Consider the following 27,400-nt stretch of genomic DNA (forward strand, 5'->3'; position numbering starts at 1 on the left):
TTCTTATATATATATATATATATATAATGTGGGTGTGTGTATAGCTATATATATATATATATATATATACACTCACCTAAAGGATTATTAGGAACACCTGTTCAATTTCTCATTAATGCAATTATCTAACCAAACAATCACATGGCAGTTGCTTCAATGCATTTAGGGGTGTGGTCCTGGTCAAGACAATCTCCTGAACTCCAAACTGAATGTCTGAATGGGAAAGAAAGGTGATTTAAGCAATTTTGAGCGTGGCATGGTTGTTGGTGCCAGACGGGCCGGTCTGAGTATTTCACAATCTGCTCAGTTACTGGGATTTTCACGCACAACCATTTCTAGGGTTTACAAAGAATGGTGTGAAAAGGGAAAAACATTCAGTATGTGGCAGTCCTGTGGGCGAAAATGCCTTGTTGATGCTAGAGGTCAGAGGAGAATGGGCCGACTGATTCAAGCTGATAGAAGAGCAACTTTGACTGAAATAACCACTCGTTACAACCGAGGTATGCAGCAAAGCATTTATGAAGCCACAACACGTACAACCTTGAGGCGGATGGGCTACAACAGCAGAAGACCCCACCGGGTACCACTCATCTCCACTACAAATAGGAAAAAGAGGCTACAATTTGCACAAGCTCACCAAAATTGGACAGTTGAAGACTGGAAAAATGTTGCCTGGTCTGATGAGTCGCGATTTCTTTTGAGACATTCAGATGGTAGAGTCAGAATTTGGCGTAAACAGAATGAGAACATGGATCCATCATGCCTTGTTACCACTGTGCAGGCTGCTGGTGGTGGTGTGGGGGATGTTTTCTTGGCACACTTTAGGCCCCTTAGTTGCCAATTGGGCATCATTTAAATGCCACGGCCTACCTGAGCATTGTTTCTGACCATGTCCATCCCTTTATGACCACCATGTACCCATCCTCTGATGAGTACAGCAGGATAATGCACCATGTCACAAAGGTCGAATCATTTCAAATTAGTTTCTTGAACATGACAATGAGTTCACTGTACTAAACTGGCCCCCACAGTCACCAGATCTCAACCCAATAGAGCATCTTTGGGATGTGGTGGAACGGGAGCTTCGTGCCCTGGATGTGCATCCCACAAATCTCCATCAACTGCAAGATGCTATCCTATCAATATGGGCCAACATTTCTAAAGAATGCTTTCAGCACCTTGTTGAATCAATGCCACGTAGAATTAAGGCAGTTCTGAAGGCGAAAGGGGGTCAAACACAGTATTAGTATGGTGTTCCTAATAATCCTTTAGGTGAGTGTGTATATATATAATTATATACTGTGTATATATATATATATATATATATATATATATATATATATATTATATATATATATATATATATATATATATATATATATATATATATATACACAGTATATAATATTATTTTTCTTGGCTGTGACATTTTTAGCTTGGTTGTCTAGACACTGACAGAATGGGGACATTTGTACTGATATATAATGATACAATTATGCTTTCACAGCAGAGATTAAAGAAAAGAAGTAGAAAAAAAACAGCTGGCATTACCATGAAAGCCATATCTGAGGTTTGCGTACGTGTGAGTGTGTGTGTGTGTGTATGTGTGTGTATAGTTTCACAGCGATTCCCGTTATTCAATTTAGCAGTCTCTAATTTAAATTTAAAATAATAATAATTGCACTAATAGACTTGGCTTGGTGTAAAACAGTTTCCTCCTCTTTACTAGTGATAACCGGTACTTCACACCTGCGCCAAAGGCAAATTCATTGTCCAAGATTTCAAATTGAATGGTTCTAATTTCCCTCTCTCCATCTGCTAAACTGTGCTGATGAGCATATCAAAACACATCCATACCTTAGAAATGTTTACGACACAATGGAAGCGACAGAAGTAAATCAACAAGAAGGTTTGAATTCAGCTGAAAGACAAGGTTTTCAATACTAGCTTTGTTTGCCAGGATAGCAGGTGACACACAACATACACACATACACAGTGGCATATGCAAACACACACACACACTCACATGGACAACTGCGCTCTCAAAAAACACACAACGTCAGTCCAGGCAATACGGAAATCTCCTCTTTCACCTAAACAATTTAAATCGATTTCAATACGGTCACAGTGCCAGGGCTGTCTCTGGGCTGCACTGCATTGATTTGCTAACATGCAGACCCCGGGACATTCGCTGTGACTGCAATCAAAGGTTTCTTATTAGAGATGGAGCTACTGAGCCTGAAGGTCAAAGGAAGAGAGGCTGAAGAGAGGCTGCTCTCTAAGTCTGACTTTGGCGCCTTTCGCTTTTTATTAGAGCCGTTTCTTCCTGGTGTTAATTTTTTGGTCTAGTGCTTCCTTGTGTTGAGCAGTTGTTTAGTTTTTTTTTTTTTCCCAGCTCTGTAAGTTTTGAAGTCGGAAGAGAGCTCAGTCTATCTGTTTCCAGCCATTCCTCACAGATTTATTATCATGGACTGTTTGAAGACATGATTCAGCTAGGCAGTATACACTCTGGCTCCTTTGTTTTCAGGATGAGTTGAGCAGAGGCTGTCCGAGCAGTAACACTGCTGACATTTAGATCTGAAGAATTACAATGGTTTTGCTTCATAGCTTGTTTACGTTATAAACCCTCGGCAAACTGATTCCTGTTATAAGTGTTCCGTGCCTGGAGGGCTCTTTTATGCTGTTGTTTTTTTAGTTTTTTTTGTTGCTGCTGTTTTCCCATTTAAAAGGTTGTGCACGACTGAGAACCCAGCCTTGAAGAAAGGAGTTTGGAAGCTGTCTAAAAGAGGAGTCTTCATACACATACATGTCCATATTTAGATTTAGGTTCACACATGAGAACGCCTACCAGACTGTCCTGTAGCCCCGCTGAAGTGCAAGAAGTTTAGCACCAAGACAGATGCCTATTGCACCAATACCATCTATTCTCTTCTGAAATTAAATGTTTGGAGTAGCTGTATGTGAATAAGAATGGTGATGATGATGATAAATAACCGATTGTTTCACACCCAATATTCTTTTCTACTATGCCTCACTGGCTTTAGCATCTCTGACTGTTTATGGGACACTCCCCCTGAATTCTGCATGGCTGCCCTTCTGAAGCTTAAAGCCGTCTGCAGGGCCCCAATAAGCAGCAATTAGGCAACATATGGCGATGAGACCTGTAACCAAGCAGAGCTGAGCTGGAAAAAGTCTCCACCACCCCCCACTCCTTCCCTGTTAATTCTTAGTCCACCCTGCTCGTTTGCATACCGCAATCTCATTATTGCTTGTCGACTTCACAGTATTTCACATGCCAGGCACTTCCCTATCAGCTGGGCCTGATGTTTCAGATGCTTCTACTGCCCTTCACTCTTGCCAGCCAGATGTGTTGCTGCAGACAGTCATCGGTAGAGCCTCTGAATTGCGTGTGACGCGTGCTGTCAGCGTGATAAATGTCAGTCAGAGTGACTGTATATTTAGGGGGAAAGCAGCACAAATTCCTAATGATATTTTATTTTATTTTAAGAATGTTTATCAGGGTGGTAGATGTTGAATTGGTTGTGAAGAAAAGTGAGTCCGTAGTTTGCCCATCTTTCTTACATAAGTAATTCCTGGTGTGAGTGCATCTTTTTTATTGAATTATATGCATATATGTATTTGTTTGTGTGTGTGTATTTATATGTGTATGTGTGTGTGTGTATATACACTCACCTAAAGGATTATTAGGAACACCTGTTCAATTTCTCATTAATGCAATTATCTAACCAACCAATCACATGGCAGTTGCTTCAATGCATTTAGGGGTGTGGTCCTGGTCAAGACAATCTCCTGAACTCCAAACTGAATGTCTGAATGGGAAAGAAAGGCGATTTAAGCAATTTTGAGCGTGGCATGGTTGTTGGTGCCAGACGGGCCGGTCTGAGTATTTCACAATCTGCTCAGTTACTGGGATTTTCACGCACAACCATTTCTAGGGTTTACAAAGAATGGTGTGAAAAGGGAAAAACATCCAGTATGCGGCAGTCCTGTGGGCGAAAATGCCTTGTTGATGCTAGAGGTCAGAGGAGAATGGGCCGACTGATTCAAGCTGATAGAAGAGCAACTTTGACTGAAATAACCACTCGTTACAACCGAGGTATGCAGCAAAGCATTTGTGAAGCCACAACACGTACAACCTTGAGGCGGATGGGCTACAACAGCAGAAGACCCCACCGGGTACCACTCATCTCCACTACAAATAGGAAAAAGAGGCTACAATTTGCACAAGCTCACCAAAATTGGACAGTTGAAGACTGGAAAAATGTTGCCTGGTCTGATGAGTCTCGATTTCTGTTGAGACATTCAGATGGTAGAGTCAGAATTTGGCGTAAACAGAATGAGAACATGGATCCATCATGCCTTGTTACCACTGTGCAGGCTGGTGGTGGTGGTGTAATGGTGTGGGGGATGTTTTCTTGGCACACTTTAGGCCCCTTAGTGCCAATTGGGCATCGTTTAAATGCCACGGTCTACCTGAGCATTGTTTCTGACCATGTCCATCCCTTTATGACCACCATGTACCCATCCTCTGATGGCTACTTCCAGCAGGATAATGCACCATGTCACAAAGGTCGAATCATTTCAAATTGGTTTCTTGAACATGACAATGAGTTCACTGTACTAAACTGGCCCCCACAGTCACCAGATCTCAACCCAATAGAGCATCTTTGGGATGTGGTGGAATGGGAGCTTCATGCCCTGGATGTGCATCCCACAAATCTCCATCAACTGCAAGATGCTATCCTATCAATATGGGCCAACATTTCTAAAGAATGCTTTCAGCACCTTGTTGAATCAATGCCACGTAGAATTAAGGCAGTTCTGAAGGCGAAAGGGGGTCAAACACAGTATTAGTATGGTGTTCCTAATAATCCTTTAGGTGAGTGTATATATATATATACAGTGGGGGAAAAAGTATTTGATCCCCTGCTGATTTTGTACGTTTGCCCACTGACAATGAAATGATCAGTCTATAATTTTAATGGTAGGTGTATTTTAGCAGTGAGAGACAGAATAACAACAAAAAAATCCAGAAAAATGCATTTCAAAAAAGTTGTAAATTGATTTGCATGTTAATGAGGGAAATAAGTATTTGACCCCTTCGACTTAGTACATGGTGGCAAAACCCTTGTTGGCAATCACAGAGGTCAGACGTTTCTTGTAGTTGGCCACCAGGTTTGCACACATCTCAGGAGGGATTTTGTCCCACTCCTCTTTGCAGATCCTCTCCAAGTCATTAAGGTTTGGCAACTCGAATCTTCAGCTCCCTCCACAGATTTTTTATGGGATTCTATGTTGCCTTGGCTGTGTGTTTTGGGTCATTGTCATGCTGGAATACCCATCCACGACCCATTTTCAATGCCCTGGCTAAGGGAAGGAGGTTCTCACCCAAGATTTGACGGTACATGGCCCCATCCATCGTCCCTTTGATGCGGTGCAGTTGTCCTGTCCCCTTAGCAGAAAAACACCCCCAAAGCATAATGTTTCCACCTCCATGTTTGATGGTGGGGATGGTGTTCTTGGGGTCATTCCTCCTCCTCCAAACACGGCGAGTTGATGCCAAAGAGCTTGATTTTGGTCTCATCTGACCACAACACTTTCACCCAGTTCTCCTCTGAATCATTCAGATGTTCATTGGCAAACTTCAGATGGGCCTGTACATGCCCTTTTTGAGCAGGGGGACCTTGTGGGCGTTGCAGGATTTCAGTCCTTCACGGTGTAGTGTGTTACCAATTGTTTTCTTGGTGACTATGGTCCCAGCTGCCTTGAGATCATTAACAAGATCCTCCCGTGTAGTTCTGGGGAGTCCTCACCGTTCTCATGATCATTGAAACTCCACGAGGTGAGATCTTGCATGGAGCCCCAGACCGAGGGAGACTGACAGTTATTTTGTGTTTCTTCCATTTGCGAATAATCGCACCAACTGTTGTCACCTTCTCACCAAGCTGCTTGGCGATGGTCTTGTAGCCCATTCCAGCCTTGTGTAGGTCTACAATCTTGTCCCTGACAACCTTGGACAGCTCTTTGGTCTTGGCCATGGTGGAGAGTTTGGAATCTGATTGATTGATTGCTTCTGTGGACAGGTGTCTTTTATACAGGTAACGAGCTGAGATTAGGAGCATTCCCTTTAAGAGAGTGCTCCTAATCTCAGCTCGTTACCTGTATAAAAGACACCTGGGAGCCAGAAATATTGCTGATTGATAGGGGATCAAATACTTATTTCCCTCATTAACATGCAAATCAATTTATAACTTTTTTGAAATGCGTTTTTCTGGATTATTTTGTTGTTATTCTGTCTCTCACTGTTAAAATACACCTACCATTAAAATTATAGACTGATCATTTCTTTGTCAGTGGGCAAACGTACAAAATCAGAAGGGGATCAAATACTTTTTTTCCTCACTGTATATGTTATATGTATGTATATATGTATATACCAGTTACTAAGCATTATGAGAGTACCAACAAGTGCAACAAAGTAATTGTGTTGTTTTCAAACGGATTGTGAAAAATGAACATCTGATTAGCTAATGAATGTTTCAAATCATGCAGGTGCATGTTAAAAAAAATAAAAACAAGAAACAAACTTGATTGTTTTGACTGTTGGGTTTGAATCTCAACTTTGTACAGATCTGTGGGGGCGTCTCCCTGCACCAGATCTTTAGATCAGCTCTCAAGCAGTAGTCAGGCAAGATGCACCACTTTGCAAGCAGGCTTAATCCTGCAAATTGGATTGCTTTGACTTTGTTATAGGTCTTAGGTCTTATTATACTCGGCTCAGACAGTGTGTGCCCATTGTGGACTCTGCGATATACCCAGTGTTGGGCCCATTGCTCTTCTGTTTAATATGCCGCCGCTTCCCCTGTTCCCCTGATGGCTCCCTGGAGTGTCTGTAACCTCCTGCGGACCCTGACACCAAGACTCTGCCAGTGTCGGCCTACATGGAGTTCGGTCAAGTGCAGCCTTGAATGAACTGCATTCTTATATTGCTCAGTTTGGAAAGCGAAAAAGAGAAGAAATGTAAAAAAGTGGTGATGTAATTGTTTTTTTTAAATATTATATCACCATGCTGGCGAACAATTCAACAATCTCATTACAAATCTAAACATAATTGCAAAAAATCCAATCATTGAATGAAATAGGATTTCCTCTCATGTATTACAACGTGCAATTCTTATTGTTCATTGAGGGACATTCCTAGTAGTGAAAACCCCAGTACCCTTTGTGACACACAGTCTGTAGCCTGCACTGTTCAGGGCTTTCTTGAAGTGGTAGCTGGAATTGCATGGGAAGCTCTTTTTTGAGCTGTAATAGTAAATCCTGGGATAGATCATTAGAACCTTGAGTTAACGATCGGCACTCCATTGAGGAAGCAGTGTTTTTGTTTTTGTTTTCCTTTCGGAGCTGAAGAAATTTGACCATGCATATTTATGTTCAGCATACCATACCTCACATGGCTGAGTTCACACTAAACAAATTGATCATACTGTCACCGCAATGCAGGCCTACCAAGGTACTTCAAGCCTTAATGTCATCATTTAATCTGAAAACTTTCTGAATGGCCTTTGCAGCCTCATTAATTTAGACAGATGACCTTTTCCCAAATCAATAGGTGATCAATGGATGGCTTGCCCAATCAGACACTGAACTCTAATTAGTACCTGTCCTGTAAAGAGTTTAAAATGCACTTTTATTATTTCAGCATGTAAAGTGTCTAATTATCTGTTAAGGACTATGCTTCTTAAAGAAATGAAGCTTCATTCAGATTGGCCAAGCAGGGCACTTGAATGAGAAACTGTGAGCACACTGTATAACGACAAATTAAGATTTAGTTTTTTTAAATGTCTACTTTTGTTTGCATTTCAGAAAAAAATCTTGCTTGATCATGTTCAGAAATATGTACATTTAGTGTATATGTTTCATTGTATCATGAAATAAAAATCCACAAATACAAAAAGATGGTTATATTTTGCCTGATTTAGAGACATCAGCATTGCGTCTGATCCCTTCACAAATCTGGATATACATAAACATATACAGCACATACACTCCTTACATATACATTAGACGTATTCCGTCACCTTTGCTTTAAACCCACTCCATTACAAATTGGAGTGGATCCACCTGGACCATGATAATGTTGAACAAACTGTGTTCACTGATGCTCACTGAATCTTGGAATGAAGCAATTACAACTTGCACGGATTTAACACTGTTATGGACACAAAGCTCTTGTTATGAGGCATCTGGCACGCAGAATTATAATTCGGACAAAGCTGAAAGTTACACCACCAAAAATATATAAAGACATTGCGTTTTGGGCAGTGGCAGACGGGGACAGACAAGGGCACACAAGTAATCTATACAAGGGGACCCTCATAGGACAGTTAAATAATTGATGAAGGCTCAAAGCCAGTGTTGATTCTGCAAGTGGATGAAGTTACAGCGCGGGGTTGTTGCAGTCTCAGTGGTGCATCTGTAGACAAGCCTGACGATTCACAGCATCTCCGCTTGTTGCCTGGGTATCCGTATTTATATTCCAACAAGCTGTCTAGCAAATCCACTTAAAATAAAGGAAGCTCTGTCCACAAGAAATTGCAATTATTTTTAAATAACCTTCTATTACCCTAATTATGAAATGGTATTGTCTGCATATGTTTGCACATCAGCCTAATGTGTTGAAACCTGAAGGGAAAGGGACAATAAAGTGACTAATCCTGAGAGGAAAAAGTCAGAGCCAAAGGAGTAGGTGTGTGTTAATTGTATTAAGTCGAACATTGAGCTACTTTGGAAAAAAAGATACTCCATTGCCTTTATTACAGATTTAATTTTAACAAGGTCATATTGAAGACCTTTTTTTATGTAACTCAATCGCTTCTCCATTTTACTGAATTAAAATTGTCAGTATATTGGAACTCCAGAATACTAACTATATTTTGTTAAAGGGTCAGATAGTTAGTCCATAACCTCAGCCACCTAAGGCACCATGGTGAAGCATGTACAGTCTGATGGAAGGGTCAAACTATTATAACCAGATGGTGAGTCAAAAATAAAGCTTAATTTCACCCCCAACCCCAACCCCCTCCAAAATAGAGATGATGCTCAGCCAGGTATGCACAATGACTTTCAGGATCCTAATACTCATTGGTTGAGGATGAGCTGCTATTCTCACAACCGATCTTCTCTGGAAACACGGATATAAACATCAGGAGGTCTAGAATGAAGAATTTGAAACAGACCTAGCTTTAAGGAGGCCTACTGTATTACTATGTCGGAAACACACAGCGTAGCATGCATAAATACACCAAGATAACACTACCACTGCTATTCCCAGAAGTGGCTTGTTGGCTGCCTTTGTTAATTTGTTTTGTATACAGGCACAAAGCAGTGCGGTGCTGCTGGTCCACATGAGCAGATGGAGCAGTGCAGTGTGTGAAGCTATTCTCACAGCTCTTGGAAGGTGTGTGGTGTGGGTTTACAGGATTTGCACAGTGCTGGATTATGCAACCCCCTAGTACACTTACCCCTAGTGATTTAAACCTCACTCTACAGGCCTTGGGGAAGTCCAGCACTGTGTGTTTGTGAAGGGGAGGGGGGTGTAGATGGTAGTATGGGCATACCAGCACCTGCTCTTCATTCCTGCCTCACAAGACAACTGGAAGGAAAGCAAAATCCTTTTCCATTTATGTGAGGAGTTTGAAGAATTCTGTAGGTTTTTCTGAAGGGGCTCAACTCTGGTTTTTAGCATGGCTATGAATGGGAAATTAGTGCATTTCTCTATGCTTGGTTTGACCTCAGAAATCTGAGCTTGCAACTGACAGGGCTGCTCTGAGAACAGCAGGGCCGGCAGTCTTCACCTGGGGCTGAGGCAGGGAAGTGTTTTTATACTTCACCAACCTTGCCATCACAGGCCACTGCCACTTCTGTCAGTGACAGATAAGTACAGGAAACATCAGAGCACATTTCCATAGTAAAGTTCACCTACTTACTGTACAGTGACCACTTCTGTACTAGTAGACCGGTTACTCTGCTTTTTTTATTTTTAAAGAGTCTATGAACACCTGTGTTGAAAATGTGGGTGTATTACAACAACACTTTCCAGTAATAGTGAAATTACATTTGAATTTGAATAATTAATTTCTGTAATGTGAATTCCAGCACACAAAAGGTGACGGTCAAAAATTTAGAAATAATTCACTCCTGAAACTCTTCAACACTGCCCTGTGCATTTTTCAGTGAACACAATCATTCATTTGAGGCAGGAATGGAAGGAAAACAAAGTTAAAAAATAATCAAATTTGTAAAGTATTCTCACATAGGATAGGAGTTATTATTTTAATATTATCACACTGACACTCGCTCACAGACGAGCATTAATCAAGAAAAGCTAATTAAATAACTCAACATGAGGAGTTTGATTATTATTCCCCTATCTAATTTTGAGTCACATAATACAAATTCCATGTATTCATTATACTGTTGTAAATGTCTCGCCTGCTGCAGCAGCAGCTCTCAGAATGCAGCTGCCATCATTAAAAATAACACCAAAAGCATTTGTTTTAATATCCCTCTGAAAGTCAAATTAAACGGTCAATAACGAAAGATTGATTACCCAGGATGATACTGCATTTCGGTAACCATCAAAAAAAAATCCCAACGTTGTCTCATTACACAACGTGTCTGTAACGCCAAGGGGTTTCGGCGTCTCTGCAATCGCGGCGTGAAAGGGGACACGCAGTGATAAATTAGCCACGTTTAAAGATTCGTTTGAGCTGCTCTCTGAGGAGTAACAGGAAATGACATGTTATTAAGTTGTAGTGAGGAGGCTCTTCCAGCCTTGACAAAGCTGGGGTTTGGCTTGGACTTCTTTCTGGAGCATCTACAAGCGCTGCCAAGCTTCAACCCCCCAGCGCACTAATCATGTCAAGCAAAATAATGCCTCCATCCAGAGCCCCCCACTAGGGCACACAGATGCAGACAGCAGATCTGCCTCATTTTTTTATTATTAACGATCAAAGTTCAAGTTTAATTAGCCACGTTCTCCATGATTTATGGTCGCCAGCACAGACACGTGCTTGGCACAATGTTCGCGCCCATTTTCCCACCAGAGAGCTGCACCGAAATTTGGGTTTGACTTTGCTCTCATAAGTTAATATGCCTGTTTGACCCTGTTTCGGTTTTAGGGCATTTCTTTTCCTCACAAAGCAAAGCAAAGACAAACTAACAAACAAATGAACAAACCACAATCTGGGCATGTTGTTGGGGTTCTCTGTTCGCCCCTTTACTGCTCTTACAGTGGCCTGTTCGAGAAACCGGGTACATAGTGGGGTATTTAATTGTAATCACACTGAAAATCAGACAGGCCTGTTGAAACTTGATCTGTATGTAGATATTATGATAAACTATGTGGAAGGCTGAATTGCTTTGTTTCATGTGAGCTTGTTTAACCCTTCTAATAAAGCAACCACCACCTGTGTGGCATCAATGCGTTTTGTTTTAGTCTAATACATTCAGTGTTACACAGTGGAAGTAGGTAGGCGAAGGTGTGCAGCTAGCTGAGAGTGACAGGAAACACCCTGGAATTCAACCAAGCTGAGTGGTTCTCTGTTCAAGAGCAGGGAGAGAAAGAGCAAGGGATATCATTATGAAAACTCCTGCAGGTACGCTGTCTGGAGACATGACATTCAGAGTGATGCCAGCAATGCGATTTTCAAACTAGAAGTTTTATCTATTTCTTTAATTCTTTAGTGAGCTCTCTTCCCCACCGGAGAGCTAAACACATTAGATACACACTGAGTAAGAAGACTCATTACTGTACATGACATTTGAGGTGTGTGGAATTGTTCAGGGAGGAAAAGTGGAGTTGAAAATTTTCTTTTCCTTTTTTATTTCAAATAGAATTCAGTAGTTAAGGCATTATTACCTTCTAGAATGGGATGATTAAAAAAGAACAAGTGGGAAGAACAGCACTGGTGCACACAGAATTTTTAAACACCAGCTTTCACATTTCAACTTTTCTCCTTTTACTTTCTTCATACTGTTTAACCATGCTATCTTTGATATGAATAATAGATATAAGATCTGATGTACAGCAGACCTAGAAAGGAAGATGGAAGAGGTGTGTGTGTTGAAGTTTGTGGTTATGAAGGAGGGATGGGTAAGGAGCCAGCATCGTCCACAGAGGACTGTTTGCTGTCAGCCTGGCAGAATCTTTAGGGCTGTATTGAGTTGTAATTTTAGACTGCATTGTAAAGTGGACTTAAACACAACTCACTTTGAAGTCTCCAACAATTTCTGTAAACTGTGTTGGAAAAACTCCTGTAGCATTGAATTGAACCAATGCCATCTCATGACACAAGAGTGAGGGAGAAAAATAACTAAAACAATCTAATGCTTTACCTGCATTTGAAGCCTGGAGCACCCAGTTGGTCTATCTGCTAAGAGGCTAAACTCACACTATCCAATACTGCACTTCTTACACAGAAAACACAGCTTTGTGCTTGCACTGGGCCATTCTTTGCATTCTTCTCCCCTGGCCGTCCTCTGCGTCTGACTCTGACTGCACCTCTCGTCACCCACCACCGCCCCGCTGGACCAGACTGATTGTAGGCTGGGACACACTGCCAGCTTCCTTTTCTGACTTCCCAAGACTGTGGAGAGCTTTGCTTCATTGTAGTGGGCACTCAGGGTCAGAGACTAGCAGTTAATTAATGGCTATTTATTTTATTGTTAATTGTAATGGCGGGTTGGGATGTTGTCGGGGAAAGGCGCTCCGCACATTTTAGGTTATTGCCATCAGCTGCTGAGAACTCTGCTCTGAGCTTCCTGGAGCAGGTGTTGTACAGCTGAGTGACTGAGCAGCTGTCCTGGGGCCCCTGGCCTGGGCTCACACATGTGTCTGAGGTCTTCTCAGTGCTCAACACAGTGCATGACTACAATACCAAATTGAATAAAACAGGGCAAGAAATTAACTAATATATATATATATATATATATATATATATATATATATATATATATATATATATAATAGAATATAAATATATAGAAATGTCTTGGCGAGGCCTTCATCCAGCAGTGGATCAAAGGCTGACGGTGATGGTGATCTATCTATTGTTAAGTCCTCACCCTATTCATTCAAATAAACACACTCATTTGCATTTTAAACTTATGCACTGCACACAAAATATATTTATAGATGATCTTTGCAAAATTTGACTTTTGAAGACCCTCTGTTTATGAAGGCATTAATTTATTTGTAAATCACAAAGTTCTGTGTTAATCTCTCTGCAGCTCATCCAGAAATGCCAGGTGTGCAGACTGAGCTGCTCATTCTGGGATAGGGGTAAATGTAGAGGTCATTTCGTGAAATATCAGGGACATCGCTCCTGTTACACAGAGCTGTTGCAGGTGCCTATGCTTGCGAGACATGGGGATGGGTGGGACTTGTTTTGTTACTCTCTTGCCCTCTCATTTTTATGCCATTTTTATTTCGCCCAATTTGCATGTGTGTGAAAGATTGGGTTCCAGTGGGTTTAATTAATGTAATCTTGACCTCAGCAGAGAGATCCTGTGTGCCTCATTGCTTCTGACTCTCAAAAGAGAAGAAAAAAGTACCATGAAAAGTAAGACACTTCCCTACATTTAACTTCACTTTCTGCTTTAAATGAAGCTCAATGTATCCATTAATTATTCTTTATTTGTATGTGTGTGTGTGTGTGTGGATAGATTTATTTACACCTAGAGCAATAATATGTTAATGTGAAGCCCCTCATAAATACGGTATTCCCTGCAGCACATCGTCACCTAATACCCATATAATTTCTGGCCAAAGCCGGTGGCTATTTTTATTTTATTTTTATTTTTTTAGAGTTAATCAGTCATCTTAATCCGCTTAAATCTTTCCATGAACAATATCAGCCCAGCCCTAGCGTGACAATCCAGTTGTCTCTTATCTCGAAAAAAGGTACAGCAGTTTCTACCTTGGTAGTTTAAACCAGTGGAGACTCATCCAGAGAGAAGCTGCAGGACAGCTGATGATGCTGTGTGGTTACTCCACTGGCAGGAGAAGCAGATGCAGATTTGTAGGGCCCATGTATGGAGGGCATTCTTCATACAAACTCTCCTTCACACTGTGCATTACACATGTATTGAAACATTTAATCTGCTTGGAAATACACTGACTTGTAATACAGCAATAAGTCACACTTGGAAGAAGGCACAAATGAAGATGTAGTGAATATGCACATTGACGAGAGTAATGACACTTTAAATTGTTGACACTTTTAAAGTTAAAAAATAATAATACTTGACAAACACATGATAACTATAATGATAATGAAGTAATGTTCAGACTGTACAATGCACTAGTTAGAGCTCATCTGGATACTGTGTGCAGTTCTGGGCTCCACACTTCAAGAAAGATATCGCTGCTCTAGAGGCAGTTCAGAGGAGAGCAACCAGACTTATTCCAGGTCTGAAGGGAAAGTCCTACTGAGAGACTGAGGGAACTGAACCTTTTCACCCTGGAACAGAGGAGACTACGTGGGGACAAGTCTTCAAAATCATGAAAGGCATCGACCACATCAAACCAGAGGAGCTTTTCCAGATCAGCAGGGACACACGTACCCGGGGACACAACTGGAAATTGGGCTTCAAGGCATTCAAGACAGAAAACAGGAGACACTTCTTCACACAGAGAGTCGTCACAATCTGGAATAAACTACCCAGCGATGTGGTAGAATCTGAAAGTTTGGGAACATTTAAAAATAGACTGGATAGGATCCTTGGATCACTTAGATATTAATGGACACCAAACGAGCACGATGGGTCGAATGGCCTCCTCTCATTTGTAAACTTTCTTATGTTCTTATGTTCTTATGTTCTAACTAATGTTTTACTGCTTAATATGCAGTTCAATACAGTTAATTGTTTTCTTTTAATAAAACTTTGAATTTTACATTTGGAATAATATTTGTTTTAAGTTGCATTCATTCCAGAACCCCAAATCCTTTTATCAATGTTTGTTTGTTTGTTAACATCCAATTTCCTCTGCTAATGAAACCATATTAGCTGTGCCAAGCTGCCGCAGTAAAATATATTATGAGAGATCCATCATTACCTGTAACACAAAGACAGCTAGTTCTGGCTACACAGCTCTCACACCGCAGCAATCTTTCCAAGTGGCATCTCCAAAAGGAGGCTCTAAGTGGAAGATACAGATATCTCAGGTAGAGAGGCTACATTTCCCTACTTTGAGAGTCAGACTTGCTCTCTCCAACGCATTTTTGTATTGATTTCAGAAAGTTTGCAGAACATATTTGACCAGGTCAGGTTCAATTTATTTTTGTATATTTGTAACTTGTTCTTCATTTTACTACATCATCTAGTTTCCTCATGGAGTCCACTCTTGCTCGTTATTGAGGTGCATCAAGCTGGAGTATTTTTGTTTTCTCTTTCGTTTGTCTTAATCTCGACTGGTGGTATGAAGGACGTTCAGGGGACAGATACAAGGTGTGAAAGATCAATCCTGCACAGAGCAGTCTGGTACTTTTGGTAATGCACAAAGCTCAAAGCAAAGCAGTGACCTGTGCTCAAAATCTGTCAAACTCAAACATCTACATGAAAGAAAAGAGAAAAAAAGTCAAGCTGAGCTGAGCTAGGAAGTGCCATTCCTCAAATCTACATGGAGCAGTGTCTGTGGATGGTACTAACCTTTTCATAGATCAGTTCTGCTAGGGAATGCATTACTTGATTTAAACCATCCACTATCTCACCACAGATGTACTTTAGGTTTTCTTTCCCGGAGTTCATCTCCTAAACCATGGATCATTGAAAGCCTTGAGGTCTTTTTTAAATGATGATCCTTATCATAATATTCTCAATATAATATGCATGATATTTTTCATGTGTGTGTATATATATCTCTTTGTGGGAAACTTTTGTCAGTTTTTCCAGGATTTAAGGCTACTTGCAGAGTGGAATATTGTGTAGTATTTGGTTTTGGAATCGTATTCTGGAGCGAACTTTTCGGAAGCAGACTTGAGAAAATTCTGCATGCTGATTCTGCAGTGAATATACCATTGCTTTAAGAATGGTGGCAAAATGTGCAAATTAGAACAGAGCCTGGCTTAATTTGCATAATATAGTTAGCATATCAGTGGAGCCCCACCCCTTGCACGGTGATGAACTTCGTGTGAACGCCTGTCAAGAAGGGCTTCTAGAGAATGGAAATGGCTCATCTGGAAGAAAAACGGGCTAGTAAAGGGTTACTCCTAGAGCCAAACACCATTACAGTTTGAATAATGTTTTTCTGAAATATATGTCTGACCTCAGTTTTTAGTTTAGAAAATAATTTTAAAACATGAGCAATATATGTGTATTAATGCCTGTATCATGTAGTCACTCTTTACAAGAGATCGATTTGCATCTGCCACAGTCTTGGTATGCATAATTAACTACCTGTACTATTCAAACTCCATGTAAGACTATGCCTTTCCTCTAAAACCAACAAAACAAAAAAGAGAGTCTCTCACTGTTTAGGGCTATTAGTTTGCCACTGAAATATCCAGGCATATCTGCTTCAGTGCTCTTTTTGCCTCTGTCATGTGTCTGTGTGTGTGTGTCTCACCATTTGTGCTTGTTGTCATTACTGGTATTGATTCAATTCAAGCAGAAGGTTGAACTGTGGGTACTGTTGTTTTTGGTACATTCATCATCGTTCTATTGACAAAATGCTATCAAACAGCATTGTGCCTGTGACAGAAATATCACAGCAAACCTCGCGCTGTAGAGGCCTCTGAAATAATAGTGTGAGTGCTGCTCATCAGGACTACTGCCATCCCAAGCTCTCCCATTGTCAGGCCAGAGGAAAGTGCCAGAAGCCTGTCAGTCACATTATCACAGTGATTACATTTTAAGAAATTGGACAGAAACTTATTGAAAGGAATTGGAGACATCTTACTTTGTGAAAGCAGAACAATTAAAATAATTAAACACAAAATAAATCAACTTACAATAGTCACACTTTGGTAGCTGACTGATAACATTATAAATTAGTTATAACTTATAGCAATGTATGGTATGGCCACAAAGTTGAACAGGTAGCTGAAAAGTGTCTCTCATCTTATAAATAATTTATAATTGACTTTTAAATGTAAATACTTATTTTGCAAGTAGTTTGAAGTTTGGTGGTGTGTAGAAAGAGAAGGGCACTTTAATGAAGAACATTAATTTAGTGGTGTACATTAATTTCTGTCTGGCACGTCCTACGCCCTGCACAGTGTTGCTTGTTTTAAGCTACGGCATGTGACCATAAATCCATACAAATTAATTTATTAGTAACCTTTGAAACCCACCTAAGTATGGAGATAACTTTAAAAGATAATGGTGGAAGCTCTAGCCAAGGAGATTTGAACTACACTCAGATAAAGTGAAAAGACTCATCGAGTCCTCATTTGCTCAAGACCTAGGGGAGGCTCAACCTGGTCCAGCTGAGCATGTTTGGTAAGCCTACATCGGGTTAAGACCTCTCCTGGAAAGGAAACCAAGAATCACCAGGGGCCCTTTTAACACCAGTGTTGGCTAGACAATCACCTGTAATGTTTGCTGCCAGTCTTGCTGAATCACTTGACATGTAATATTATTGGCTGTGTGTGTGCCGTGCGGCGCTCTGTGTCAGTGTGTTGTTGTGTGCTTGTAGCTCTGCGGTGGGGGTAGGGTGGGGTGTACAGGACAGCGTTTCATTCTCCTGCAGATGTCCCGAATGCCTGCTTGATAGCTGTCCAACTGCAAACGGAATAGATGGCGAGGCATACTGCACATTTGCCATCTGCCTCGCAGTGCTCAAAAAGCGTTTATGGACATCCAAGCGGTCCACCATTTCTCTGTGAGACTGTTTCAGAGTAGAAATGACCTGCACTGTAACTGCTCCATTGTGGAGTTAATATGTAGAGAATACACAGAATGTGACCAAACAAACACACAGACGAAAGACATTCTAAAGTGGCGATGCTCAAAACAACATATTATGCTCAATCTGACATACGCTTATTTGGTTGTGGGATCCTGAGGTGAACATGTAGCAGATGGTGTGGAGCTCCACAGTACTTAAAAGAGGGAGCTCTGCAACTGACTGTGGAGTTGTAAATTAACAGTATCATCTGCCATATTTGTGACAGTAGCTCCTTGGATCCTTGTGTAAATAATATTGGTCAGACCTGGTCCAATTGAGCTATCTTAAGCCAGCAATACATTCTTTGGTTTCATTAAGGCTGATAAACTTTAAGTAACTTTTCTTGCTCTACAAATTGACCTTCAGTATTATACACATTAAAAATATACAGTATATATTATACAGACAAATGACAAATAATGTAATGTAATATACAGACAGACAGTATACAGTATACAGACAGCAAGTTACTGAAGCATCGAACCAGTGCTTCATTATGGTGCTACAATACGAATTTCAGAAATAATAGTAATCATGGAGATGGAGCCTTCTGTGAGAATTAATTTTCTAATTCTAAATAAATGTGCTGCAGTACGTCACCGTTAAGTGAACTTTGGCAAGAAGGGGCTGAAGACCAAATGGCCTTTGGGGAAGTAAAGGTCCTTCCTGCCATGCTCAAGGGTAAAACGACAGGGGATTCGGGTCTGCACAAGGAGAAAGGAGCTTGTATTTAATCGAGCTCCAGCTAAAATTGATTGCATGCATATATTGAACAAATGTAGATTCCCAGCATAAACGATTCGCACAAATTGAAAATGTTTCATACCTTTCTGTACACCTGAAATCGAAAATGTCAAGATTAATGTCTTTGACTGTAATTTGTTTCAGGCCTTGTGCGGTTTTGGCTGTGCCCTGTCACATTACATCATCACACCGTGAAAGGCTGGGTGTCTCCTTGCGGCTTTTCCATGGGAAGGTTTCCATTAATAAGTGCCCTTCACCGGCGGCCTGATATTACTGACACATTTCCCTCTGACTCTACATGGTTATTAATTGTCAAGATGTCACAGTCCATTTGAAGTCATGCTGTAATTTCATCCAAGTAAACTTGATTTAGCTTTTTTTTTTGGTTGCGAGGAATAAAGGATGTAATTAAATATCATGTCATAACATGTGCAGAAATAAAAATAAAAAGGTAATCAACTAAACTAGAAATCCCTGATCCCCTCTCAACTTCTTACCTTGTGGGCTGTGGGCATGAGGGCTGCTTTTCTTTCCTATCTTGGGACCTTAGCATTGGGCCAGACCAGAAGAGCAGAAGTGCTCAGAAATGTCACCGTTCAAGAAGGCATGGTAATGCTCACAGTAGCAGCAGCGCAGGATTGTGAGATACTCAAAATAGCCTCCTCTGAGTTTGTTCTTTTCATTAAGGCACTCACAGAAATGTCAACAGAGATAGCATGCTCTCGCTGTAGCCAGTAGTATTTATCCAACTGTAAACCGACAGCCTCTTATTAACTCTCCAACAACACTAAATATTTGCAGTTTTAGTTCCTAATTCAAGTGACAGTGACACCGAGTAAAAAATACAAAGTGTATCTTTCATGTTTGTAATGGCAACCTCCGCGTTAAGATGGGCCTGCTGCAATGTTGACGAGTGTAATGGAAAGATATGTACAAACACTTCAATGAAAGCTTTTTGGTAAAAACAAACAAGCAAACACATTCTTTGATCCTGAATTGGAGCTGGTTCATCTCTTTGTTTCTAAAGAGTGATTCTCCTAAATGCAGACTCCCGTGCAGGTCTCTGTGCCAAATAGATTCAGAACAGAAATATCTTCCTGTATCCCAAAAACAGTCTCCATTATATAAATATATTTTTTTAATTCATTTTTTGTTTTCTTTCTTTGAATGTAGACATTGCTTTAATCCTGCATGCTTCTTCAGATCTTTCCCTTAAATCTATTTTTTGCTTGTACTTTCTACATTGTAATACCACAAAGGTTTTTCTTACTGAAGAACAAACTTAAAGAAGAAACCAATAAAAATCACCTTCAGTAGTGTGTTTCTCCACAGCAAAGACACAAAATTAAATGTATATAAATCCAGGCTGAAGTTGGTTGGCTGTGCATTCATAGCTGCCCCATTTACATTGCTTCACTGGTGCCTGGGCTAATAAAACACCCACCCACCAATGCTTCACAATATGTTAGGACCCAGATCGTGAACCCCACCAGTCTGGATACCATTCCACAAACCTGGCTCATGACCTATTACTCTTTCCAGGCTCCCAGGCAGGCACCTGGTCTGGGAGCTGGGCTCTCCCCACCCCAAGTCACGCTGCTGGCAACCACAACCACAGTGCCTCGCCTTCAACATCGGCCCGCTTCACTCGGGACATAGGCAAGATCATCTGTCTGTTACTACTTCAATTTATTGTTTTCCTTTCTTTCTTTTATATGTGAATCACAATATGGAGTTCCTTAAGACAAATATTTTACAGCTGATTAGTAAATAAATAATTAAATCAATCCATTGAAACTGATGACTTAACCGTCACATTTAAGAGAGTGGTGATATTTGGCAGTGCACACACAACCTGTAATAGATCATATTGTGCTCCATGTAATCTGCATTTGCTTAGTTCAAGGGTAGAGAGTCAAATACCTATTTGCTCCTTTGAGGAACTATAACAATCTAATCGTGTCTTAAGTCTGCCATGCCCTTTCATCAGACCAGGTATCACTGTGTTCTTGCCAGAGGGCACAGGAAGACAGGTGCGTCCTACCTCTTGATGAGAGATGTCTCCAGGTGACGGTTGGCTCAGGCCTCCCAATGGCCAAACACATGAGAGTCACACTGCTGCCCTCATTCACCGTGATGTTGCTCGATATGTTTACAATCCTTGGAGGAACTGCAGGAAAGAGGGACAAAAGCACATATAATTAGTTAAAAAGTGAGACCTAAAAAACACACATTATATTTTGTTTTCTTCTCAAATGGAAAAGATTACTTTTTAGGGACAGAATAACCTACTTTATAGTTGTCGTTTGTTTTGCTTTGCTTTGCTTTTACATTTCATTCTTGGAGATTGAAATATTGTGGGCAGGTTCCAATGTTTCTGTTTTATAATATCCCTGCCATTTCTAAATATTTAAACATTTGGCTAAGCAAATTATTTTGGGAGACATGCAAATGCATTTCTCTGTTTCCACTCCACTGCACAAAGAGGATTGTCCTTGGAAATTCCTTCTAGTCTCATAAGCCGTCCAATTCTCAAGGCTATTGCTCAAAATCTGGCACCGTCCTTCATAACAACAAAACAAGGAAAACGGGCAACTTCTGTGGTCCTCTGCAATTAACCACTCTGACTGCTGCATGCAATTCCAATGCAGTTAATACAGAGTAGCTCAGGCATCTGAAGAGGTTCTAATGCTGGGGTCACACTACACGATTTCTACAATCCGTGAACAGTGGGCAGCTCACACTTAACGACTATTTTGCACTGAATTTATGTATTTTGTGTTGTGAAACAGCGCACACTACACGATCGCTTAAGAACAGGGGAACACACACTTCACGACTGATCTGAAATCCTTGTAGTGGGGAGCTCCGACACAGCCTCTAATCTCCCCACAGCTCACAGAAACACGTGTGATCCACCCAGAGAAAAGGTAAACAAACTGCGCTGCTCCACCAATGGGATCAGTGGATTCCTGTAGATCTGTGCAGAACTGTGGAAATCTGCGCAACAAGAACACGACCAGCTGCTGTTGCTGTGTGTTCATCTGTGCAGACAAACACACAAAGCGGAGGGAAAAGAGGATGTGTGTGAAGACATGGCTGGGGAGGCGAGGGCAACAGCCTGTCTACTCTGTGTGGAGCTGGAGGTGAGCAGCACACAGGCTATATCCATCTCACGTATGATCATCGCATTGTAGGGATCGATATCTTGCGCAGACCTGGGTCAATTACAGATACTAATTGGTATTTGTATTTGAAAGTATTATTTTCCCTGTATTATAGTATTTTAAAATAACCTGCCCCGAAACAACCATTGGTAGTGGAAGTATTTTAATAAATGTCATGTTTATTCTTCCTGTTTCTTTTCTCTTCTTCAGTCAGCTCAGCTCTCATTGGCTGCTGATCACGTCACTCTCAGTGCCGATCGACTCGTAGATATGAAACATGTTCAATGAAATCGTAGCGGCTCCGACTAGCTTACGATTGGACCAGAGGGCGAGCAGCCCGTCTCTCACTACACCACCATCGGCGGCGGAGACGTGCCTGTCCAGGCTGCTTGTCGTGACGATCAGTGTCGATTTGCCTTGAGGGCCAAATCGGGCTCAGATCGGGCTTAAAATCGTGTAGTGTGACCCCAGCATAAGAAGATTGTTTTAATAACAAACAAATCCTTCAACCCTAATCATTAAAATTGTTATAGAATAAAAGAGAGGAGCCGGGCATGTGATTTTTGAGATGTATTGTAAATTGCAGGAAAGTGGTTCCCATAGTAGGCAGGGGTCTTTTCAGCCTCTGGTGTCATTCAAAATCCAGAGGAACAGGTTTAAAACTGCAAGCCCTTCCTTCTTGATCTGGGTGCATGTTTTCTATACCAATTGGGGATAATGGGACAAGCATCTTCTGACAATCTGAAATAGACAGAACTATGCCATCTATTTAAGTAGTCTAATCTGGGCTGCAGTGTATTTGCTGAGCAGGCTGATATGGATCAAGCTGTGTGCTTATTATAAAAGGACATTTGAATCCCATCCGCGCATGCCATCTTGTAACTTCGTTTTCCTTTCGGTAAACTTGATCAGTCTGTCGACGTATGTGCACAATTTAATCTCCATTATGCTATAATGTGCACACACAATTTACTCTCTGCTGGTGTATGCCATCAGATAAACCAGCGCATGTAAACAATCACCATATAAATTAGCCTGTGAGACACAAGGAGAAGGGCCTCCGATATGCCTGCTTGTTCAGTGATTGGAACTGCAGTGGAAATGAAGCAAAAGGACAGGAGAATTTCTTGCCGTTTTGCTGGTTATTGATGCTGTAAAATGTGTTCAGGGGGGAAATCTTCAGAAATCCCTTCAGCGCCTCCCCTTTCCAAAGGTTTCGGGCCTCTGCTGTAGAAGCGAGGTGAAGCTAGATCAATAAGAGAGCCATTAAGTTGGCAATGCTAAAGCTGTCACACAGGATACTGTTATACAAGGACACAGAGAACATAATACTTAAAATGAGAGTCTGCAGAGGTTGGGGGGAAATGCCTCTGAAATATGCAGAGTTCATCTGAGGTGAGTTTTATACAAAGTCAAAGTATGAAATGAATGTACTTCTGCACAGTTTTCTCTGCATTTGCTTATTCCTGTGAAAATCCTTTATGAATCTCACATGAGGCAGCTTTACCTCCTGCAGGGGATAATGGGGAGACAATCCCTGTGCGAACAGCAATGTGTAGCCTTCCATAGTTAAGAGTTGACTTTGGTAAGGTTTAATATGCCCTGGAGTAAGCTGCCTTCTGCATCTCATTGACCTCTGGATCTGCAGCTTTGCTGAATGTTGTTTGTACAGGTGAATATTGTCACCTCTCAATGAGTTGTAAATTATAATGACTGTAATTGATGTAAGATATGTTTTGTGTGTGTGTGTTTGTGAGAGAGAGAGAGAGAGAGAGAGAGAGAGAGAGGGAGAGAGACTTCATGTAAGTTGTGTCAAGTTGACTGTTGAAATGCATTAAAGTGTATTATTTTCTATATTCAAATCTGGTGGAACATGATCCAGGAGGGTTTGTCACATTACGTAATACTGGCTGACAAGCAAACAGAGGTTTGCACAAGAGCTGTTGTGTAGTAATTTGTTTTAATTTTCAATTGTAATATTTTCAAATATTTAGTCCCAACTCTGCAGATAATACAGGGATAACATCAGCTATATGTTTTTTCCAAGTCTTTCTTCTGAGCTTGCATTCTGCTTGACCATGACAGGACACCACACATACCCACAATAGAGCAATCCATTGGACTGTACATTTTCATTTTGTTTTTTGAAGCTGTAGACATAAATAAACATTTTGCCAGAGGAAATGCAGCTCGTTCCTGACATGAAGCCTCATAATTTACTGGGAGATGTAACCCTAACCACAGCCAAACCCAAAGTCTTAACCTAGGCTGAATCCAAATAACACCAGTAAGACGGTCAGAGAGAACAAGTGCAAACGCCTGTTGTAACCATTTAGAAGCTAATAACATAAATCTCAATCACTATTCAGCAGACATGTAGATTACTTCTCCAAATGGTTCTGCTCCAGGGCTGCTCCCAGCAGCGTCCTGGAGAAGAGTCTGTGACTAATAAAGAAGTGCGGATTTAATTGCAGCAGTTTTTCTTTTCCACAGCAGCGCCTCTTGAGTGGTTTTTTTATGATTTTATTTATTTCCTTTTTCTTTCTAAGCTGCTACATGTATGGTTGCCATCTTAAACGACCTAAAACAGCAGGCAACTTTGAGAGACATTTGTACTTCCATGAGGAGTAATATGAATTCATTACTTGATTAGTATTAATAAATCCTATTTGAGATTACAAATGTTGATGGCAAACAGACAGCAAACACATTCTTCAGAAAAGCAGAGTAGGACCTCATGTTTACCCCTCCCACATCTCAAACCCTTCCCCTTTGTGAGAGAGGGCCCAGTTGTGAGGGTGTAACTAAACTCGGATCAGTTGACTTTCCTCTTTACAGAAGGGTTTGGCAGTGCTGTGATCCGACCCTTTTTATACGCCCAGCTTTTGTGGGAGAGACGAGAAACAATTGGAAAAGTCACAGCCTCAGGAATGAGTTTTACTAGACAGCGGTTGCCTGCCTGGCTCCTTCAAATCAGAAATCAATATAGGGTAGATGAGCAGGGAGGCTGGCAGACTGTGTTATTAAAAATCACCTCTTGCCTTGTGCAGCTCATGTAAAGATACAATTATTCTGCAGTTCGGGCATGCAATGATATTTATAAACCAACTAGGGGGAATTGTGCTGTGTTTGTATAAGACCACACAAATCAACACAACCCCCACCCCCACTCCCCTGCTGCCTTAGCTTATTGCCATTTCTGTGTCTCCTTTTTTTTTCCCCTGTAAGGTTTTCCACACATGAAATGAATGAGGTCGTCTTGCAGCTCATTGTAAGTGTTTTTTTTCTTACAGTTACTATCTGAAACTGTGTCGTAATGAGGAAGCTTCTGTGAGTGCTGCTGTTCTGGTTGCCAAGTTTTTTTAGTTTCATTTTTTTATTTCCCCCACCCCTTCTTCAAGGAACCCGAAGGAGACAGTGTGGTAGCTAAACCATGGAAAGTGCAGGTCTTTCATTAGAGCGCAGCCAGATACTGGGAGAAAATATTTAAATTGACAGAGAAGAAAGGCAGGAAGGGGCTTCTTTGTGTATAGGAATTTGGAGCGGAGGCTGAAGGATCGCCTGCTGTGCTTTGCAAATGCGATTGATATATTTTTTGTCAGCCACAATTGGATCGCACCTTTGACACTACCAGATCACAGCTGGCAAGATCTGATTGATTATATATTAGTGAGGAAAATATGAATATGTAAATATTCACCTGAGAGTGAGTGACTGCTTGGAAAAAAATATTTCCCTTTTTTTTATCGTATATGGCTGTTTTTCACAGCATTTGATTAGCCTAAAATAACATCGGAGTAGTCCATGAAGTCCGTGAAACCAGCCTTTACTGTTAAATTCAGTAAATCTTTCATGGTGTTTTCACCTCCAGGCTGTTTTTGTTTGTTAGTTTTTTTATTGTAGTGTTGAGTTTGTTGTTTGTTACATGTGCATAGTTAATGGAGAATAAATTCTTTCCTTGTTTTTGGGGCTCCGCTTTCACCCAGACGCATCGGTACGCCTGTTAAAGAGAGTCATCTTAGGAAGAACATAGCTGAATACGAGTGGCAGTTAAATGATCAACATACAATATGGAAAACATGCGCTGATGAAATCCCCTGAGTTGCGCTATTCTGTGAATTTCATGTAACTACCGCTTCAAGATAACTGCCATCTGCCAAATGGTGCCGGGTAGTTTATTAAACTGACATGAATAAATGTGGATTTATTTTTTTCAGTGCCATTGGGGGATGCAGTGTGAATAAGCAGCTTTTGGATAAAGGAATGAGTAAAAAGAAAAACTCTGAATTTGCTGGTTGCATTGTGTTGGCACATTTGCATGGCTAATACAATTTATATCCAGGTGACAGTACAATGAGAGAAGAGAATGCATTGACTAAGCTGAGTGTTACAAGCTCTCCTTTGTTGGTTTATGGTTTATTTTTATTTTTTAGATTTTAGATTAAAACATTTCAATCATCCTATTTGTGCCCAGAGAAGAAAATACAGAAAATGCCCTAGTCCTTGGTGACTTAAATTGCTCAACTATTTTGTTATTCAGTTTGATTTTATTCAGGAAAAAAAGTTCTGGTGGAGGTCATTGGTGCTTGGCATCTCATTGCTCACTGTGGTTGGTTTCATGCGTGTACATTATCAAGGCTGACTACAGAAGAACTGTGCTATGCCCGTGTACTCAGAACCTCCAGTTTCGGACCAAGATATGAAAAGAGTTCAGTCGCCGAGAGGCCTGACATGGAGAGTTGGATGAGCTCCTTTCAGTCAGTCTAATGGGGACAGTGAGGCAGTATAGGTTGAAATTCAATCTACGCAGTGGACGAAAATAGAGTTTTTAATGGGAGGTCGTGGCTGGCCCGGAGGAGAAATATAATTTAATACATGAGCCGTTGTCCTTTTTCTACAGTTTTGTACTTTTTTCATTTTAAAATAAAAATCTCTATATATATACAGTATGTATATCATCATCATCAGCCTGTATTTACCATCTACTGGATGAAGGCCTCACCAAGATATTTCCACAATATATATATGTGTGTGTCTGTATATTCCTAAGCTTTCACAACCATAGATAACGCGATGCATCTTGATTGTGTGTTCCCGTTACTGTCCTCATGTGCACCCCCTGCCGAGTTTGCACTTCAGAGAAGAGGGACTGTGTACATTAGGTATTCTCTGTAAGATATGGGTGCTATTTTAGTGGTAGATAGGAAAAGATTTGCCAGATATCTTTTCTGTACAGGAGATCTCCTGGGGCTGGAGACCCTCTCAGATCTGGGGAATATAGCAGTTACAAACCAGGGGTACATGCAGTTCTTACGCGGGAGAAAAAGTCCTGTGTTCACTCCTATGAAGTTATGAAGTGGCACCCCAGGGACCTGCCAGCAGCATGCGATTTGTAATATACTTCCTGTCTTCCCTTTTCTAATTGAGTAAACGTACTGTCAAGGACAAGCTTGAAGTGAAATGCATACGGCGCTGTATAAAACCATGACATACCTGACATACCATACAATTATAT

The 27,400-nt window shown here is 40.9% G+C and overlaps 1 protein-coding gene across 3 annotated transcripts in view; it reads right to left on the reverse strand.

Annotated features, from left to right (window-relative positions):
• Positions 1–27,400, reverse strand: part of opcml (opioid binding protein/cell adhesion molecule-like) — a 558,777-nt gene that overhangs the window by 54,273 nt on the left and 477,104 nt on the right. For all 3 annotated transcript variants that reach the window (XM_066707915.1, XM_066707899.1, XM_066707907.1), the window contains one exon: positions 20,763–20,888. In XM_066707915.1, the coding sequence (XP_066564012.1) occupies positions 20,763–20,888 (126 nt within the window). The remainder of the gene's footprint in view (positions 1–20,762; positions 20,889–27,400) is intronic.

This window comes from Amia ocellicauda, chromosome 1 (genome assembly GCF_036373705.1).
Source record: "Amia ocellicauda isolate fAmiCal2 chromosome 1, fAmiCal2.hap1, whole genome shotgun sequence".
NCBI classification, from domain to species: Eukaryota; Metazoa; Chordata; class Actinopteri; order Amiiformes; family Amiidae; genus Amia; species Amia ocellicauda.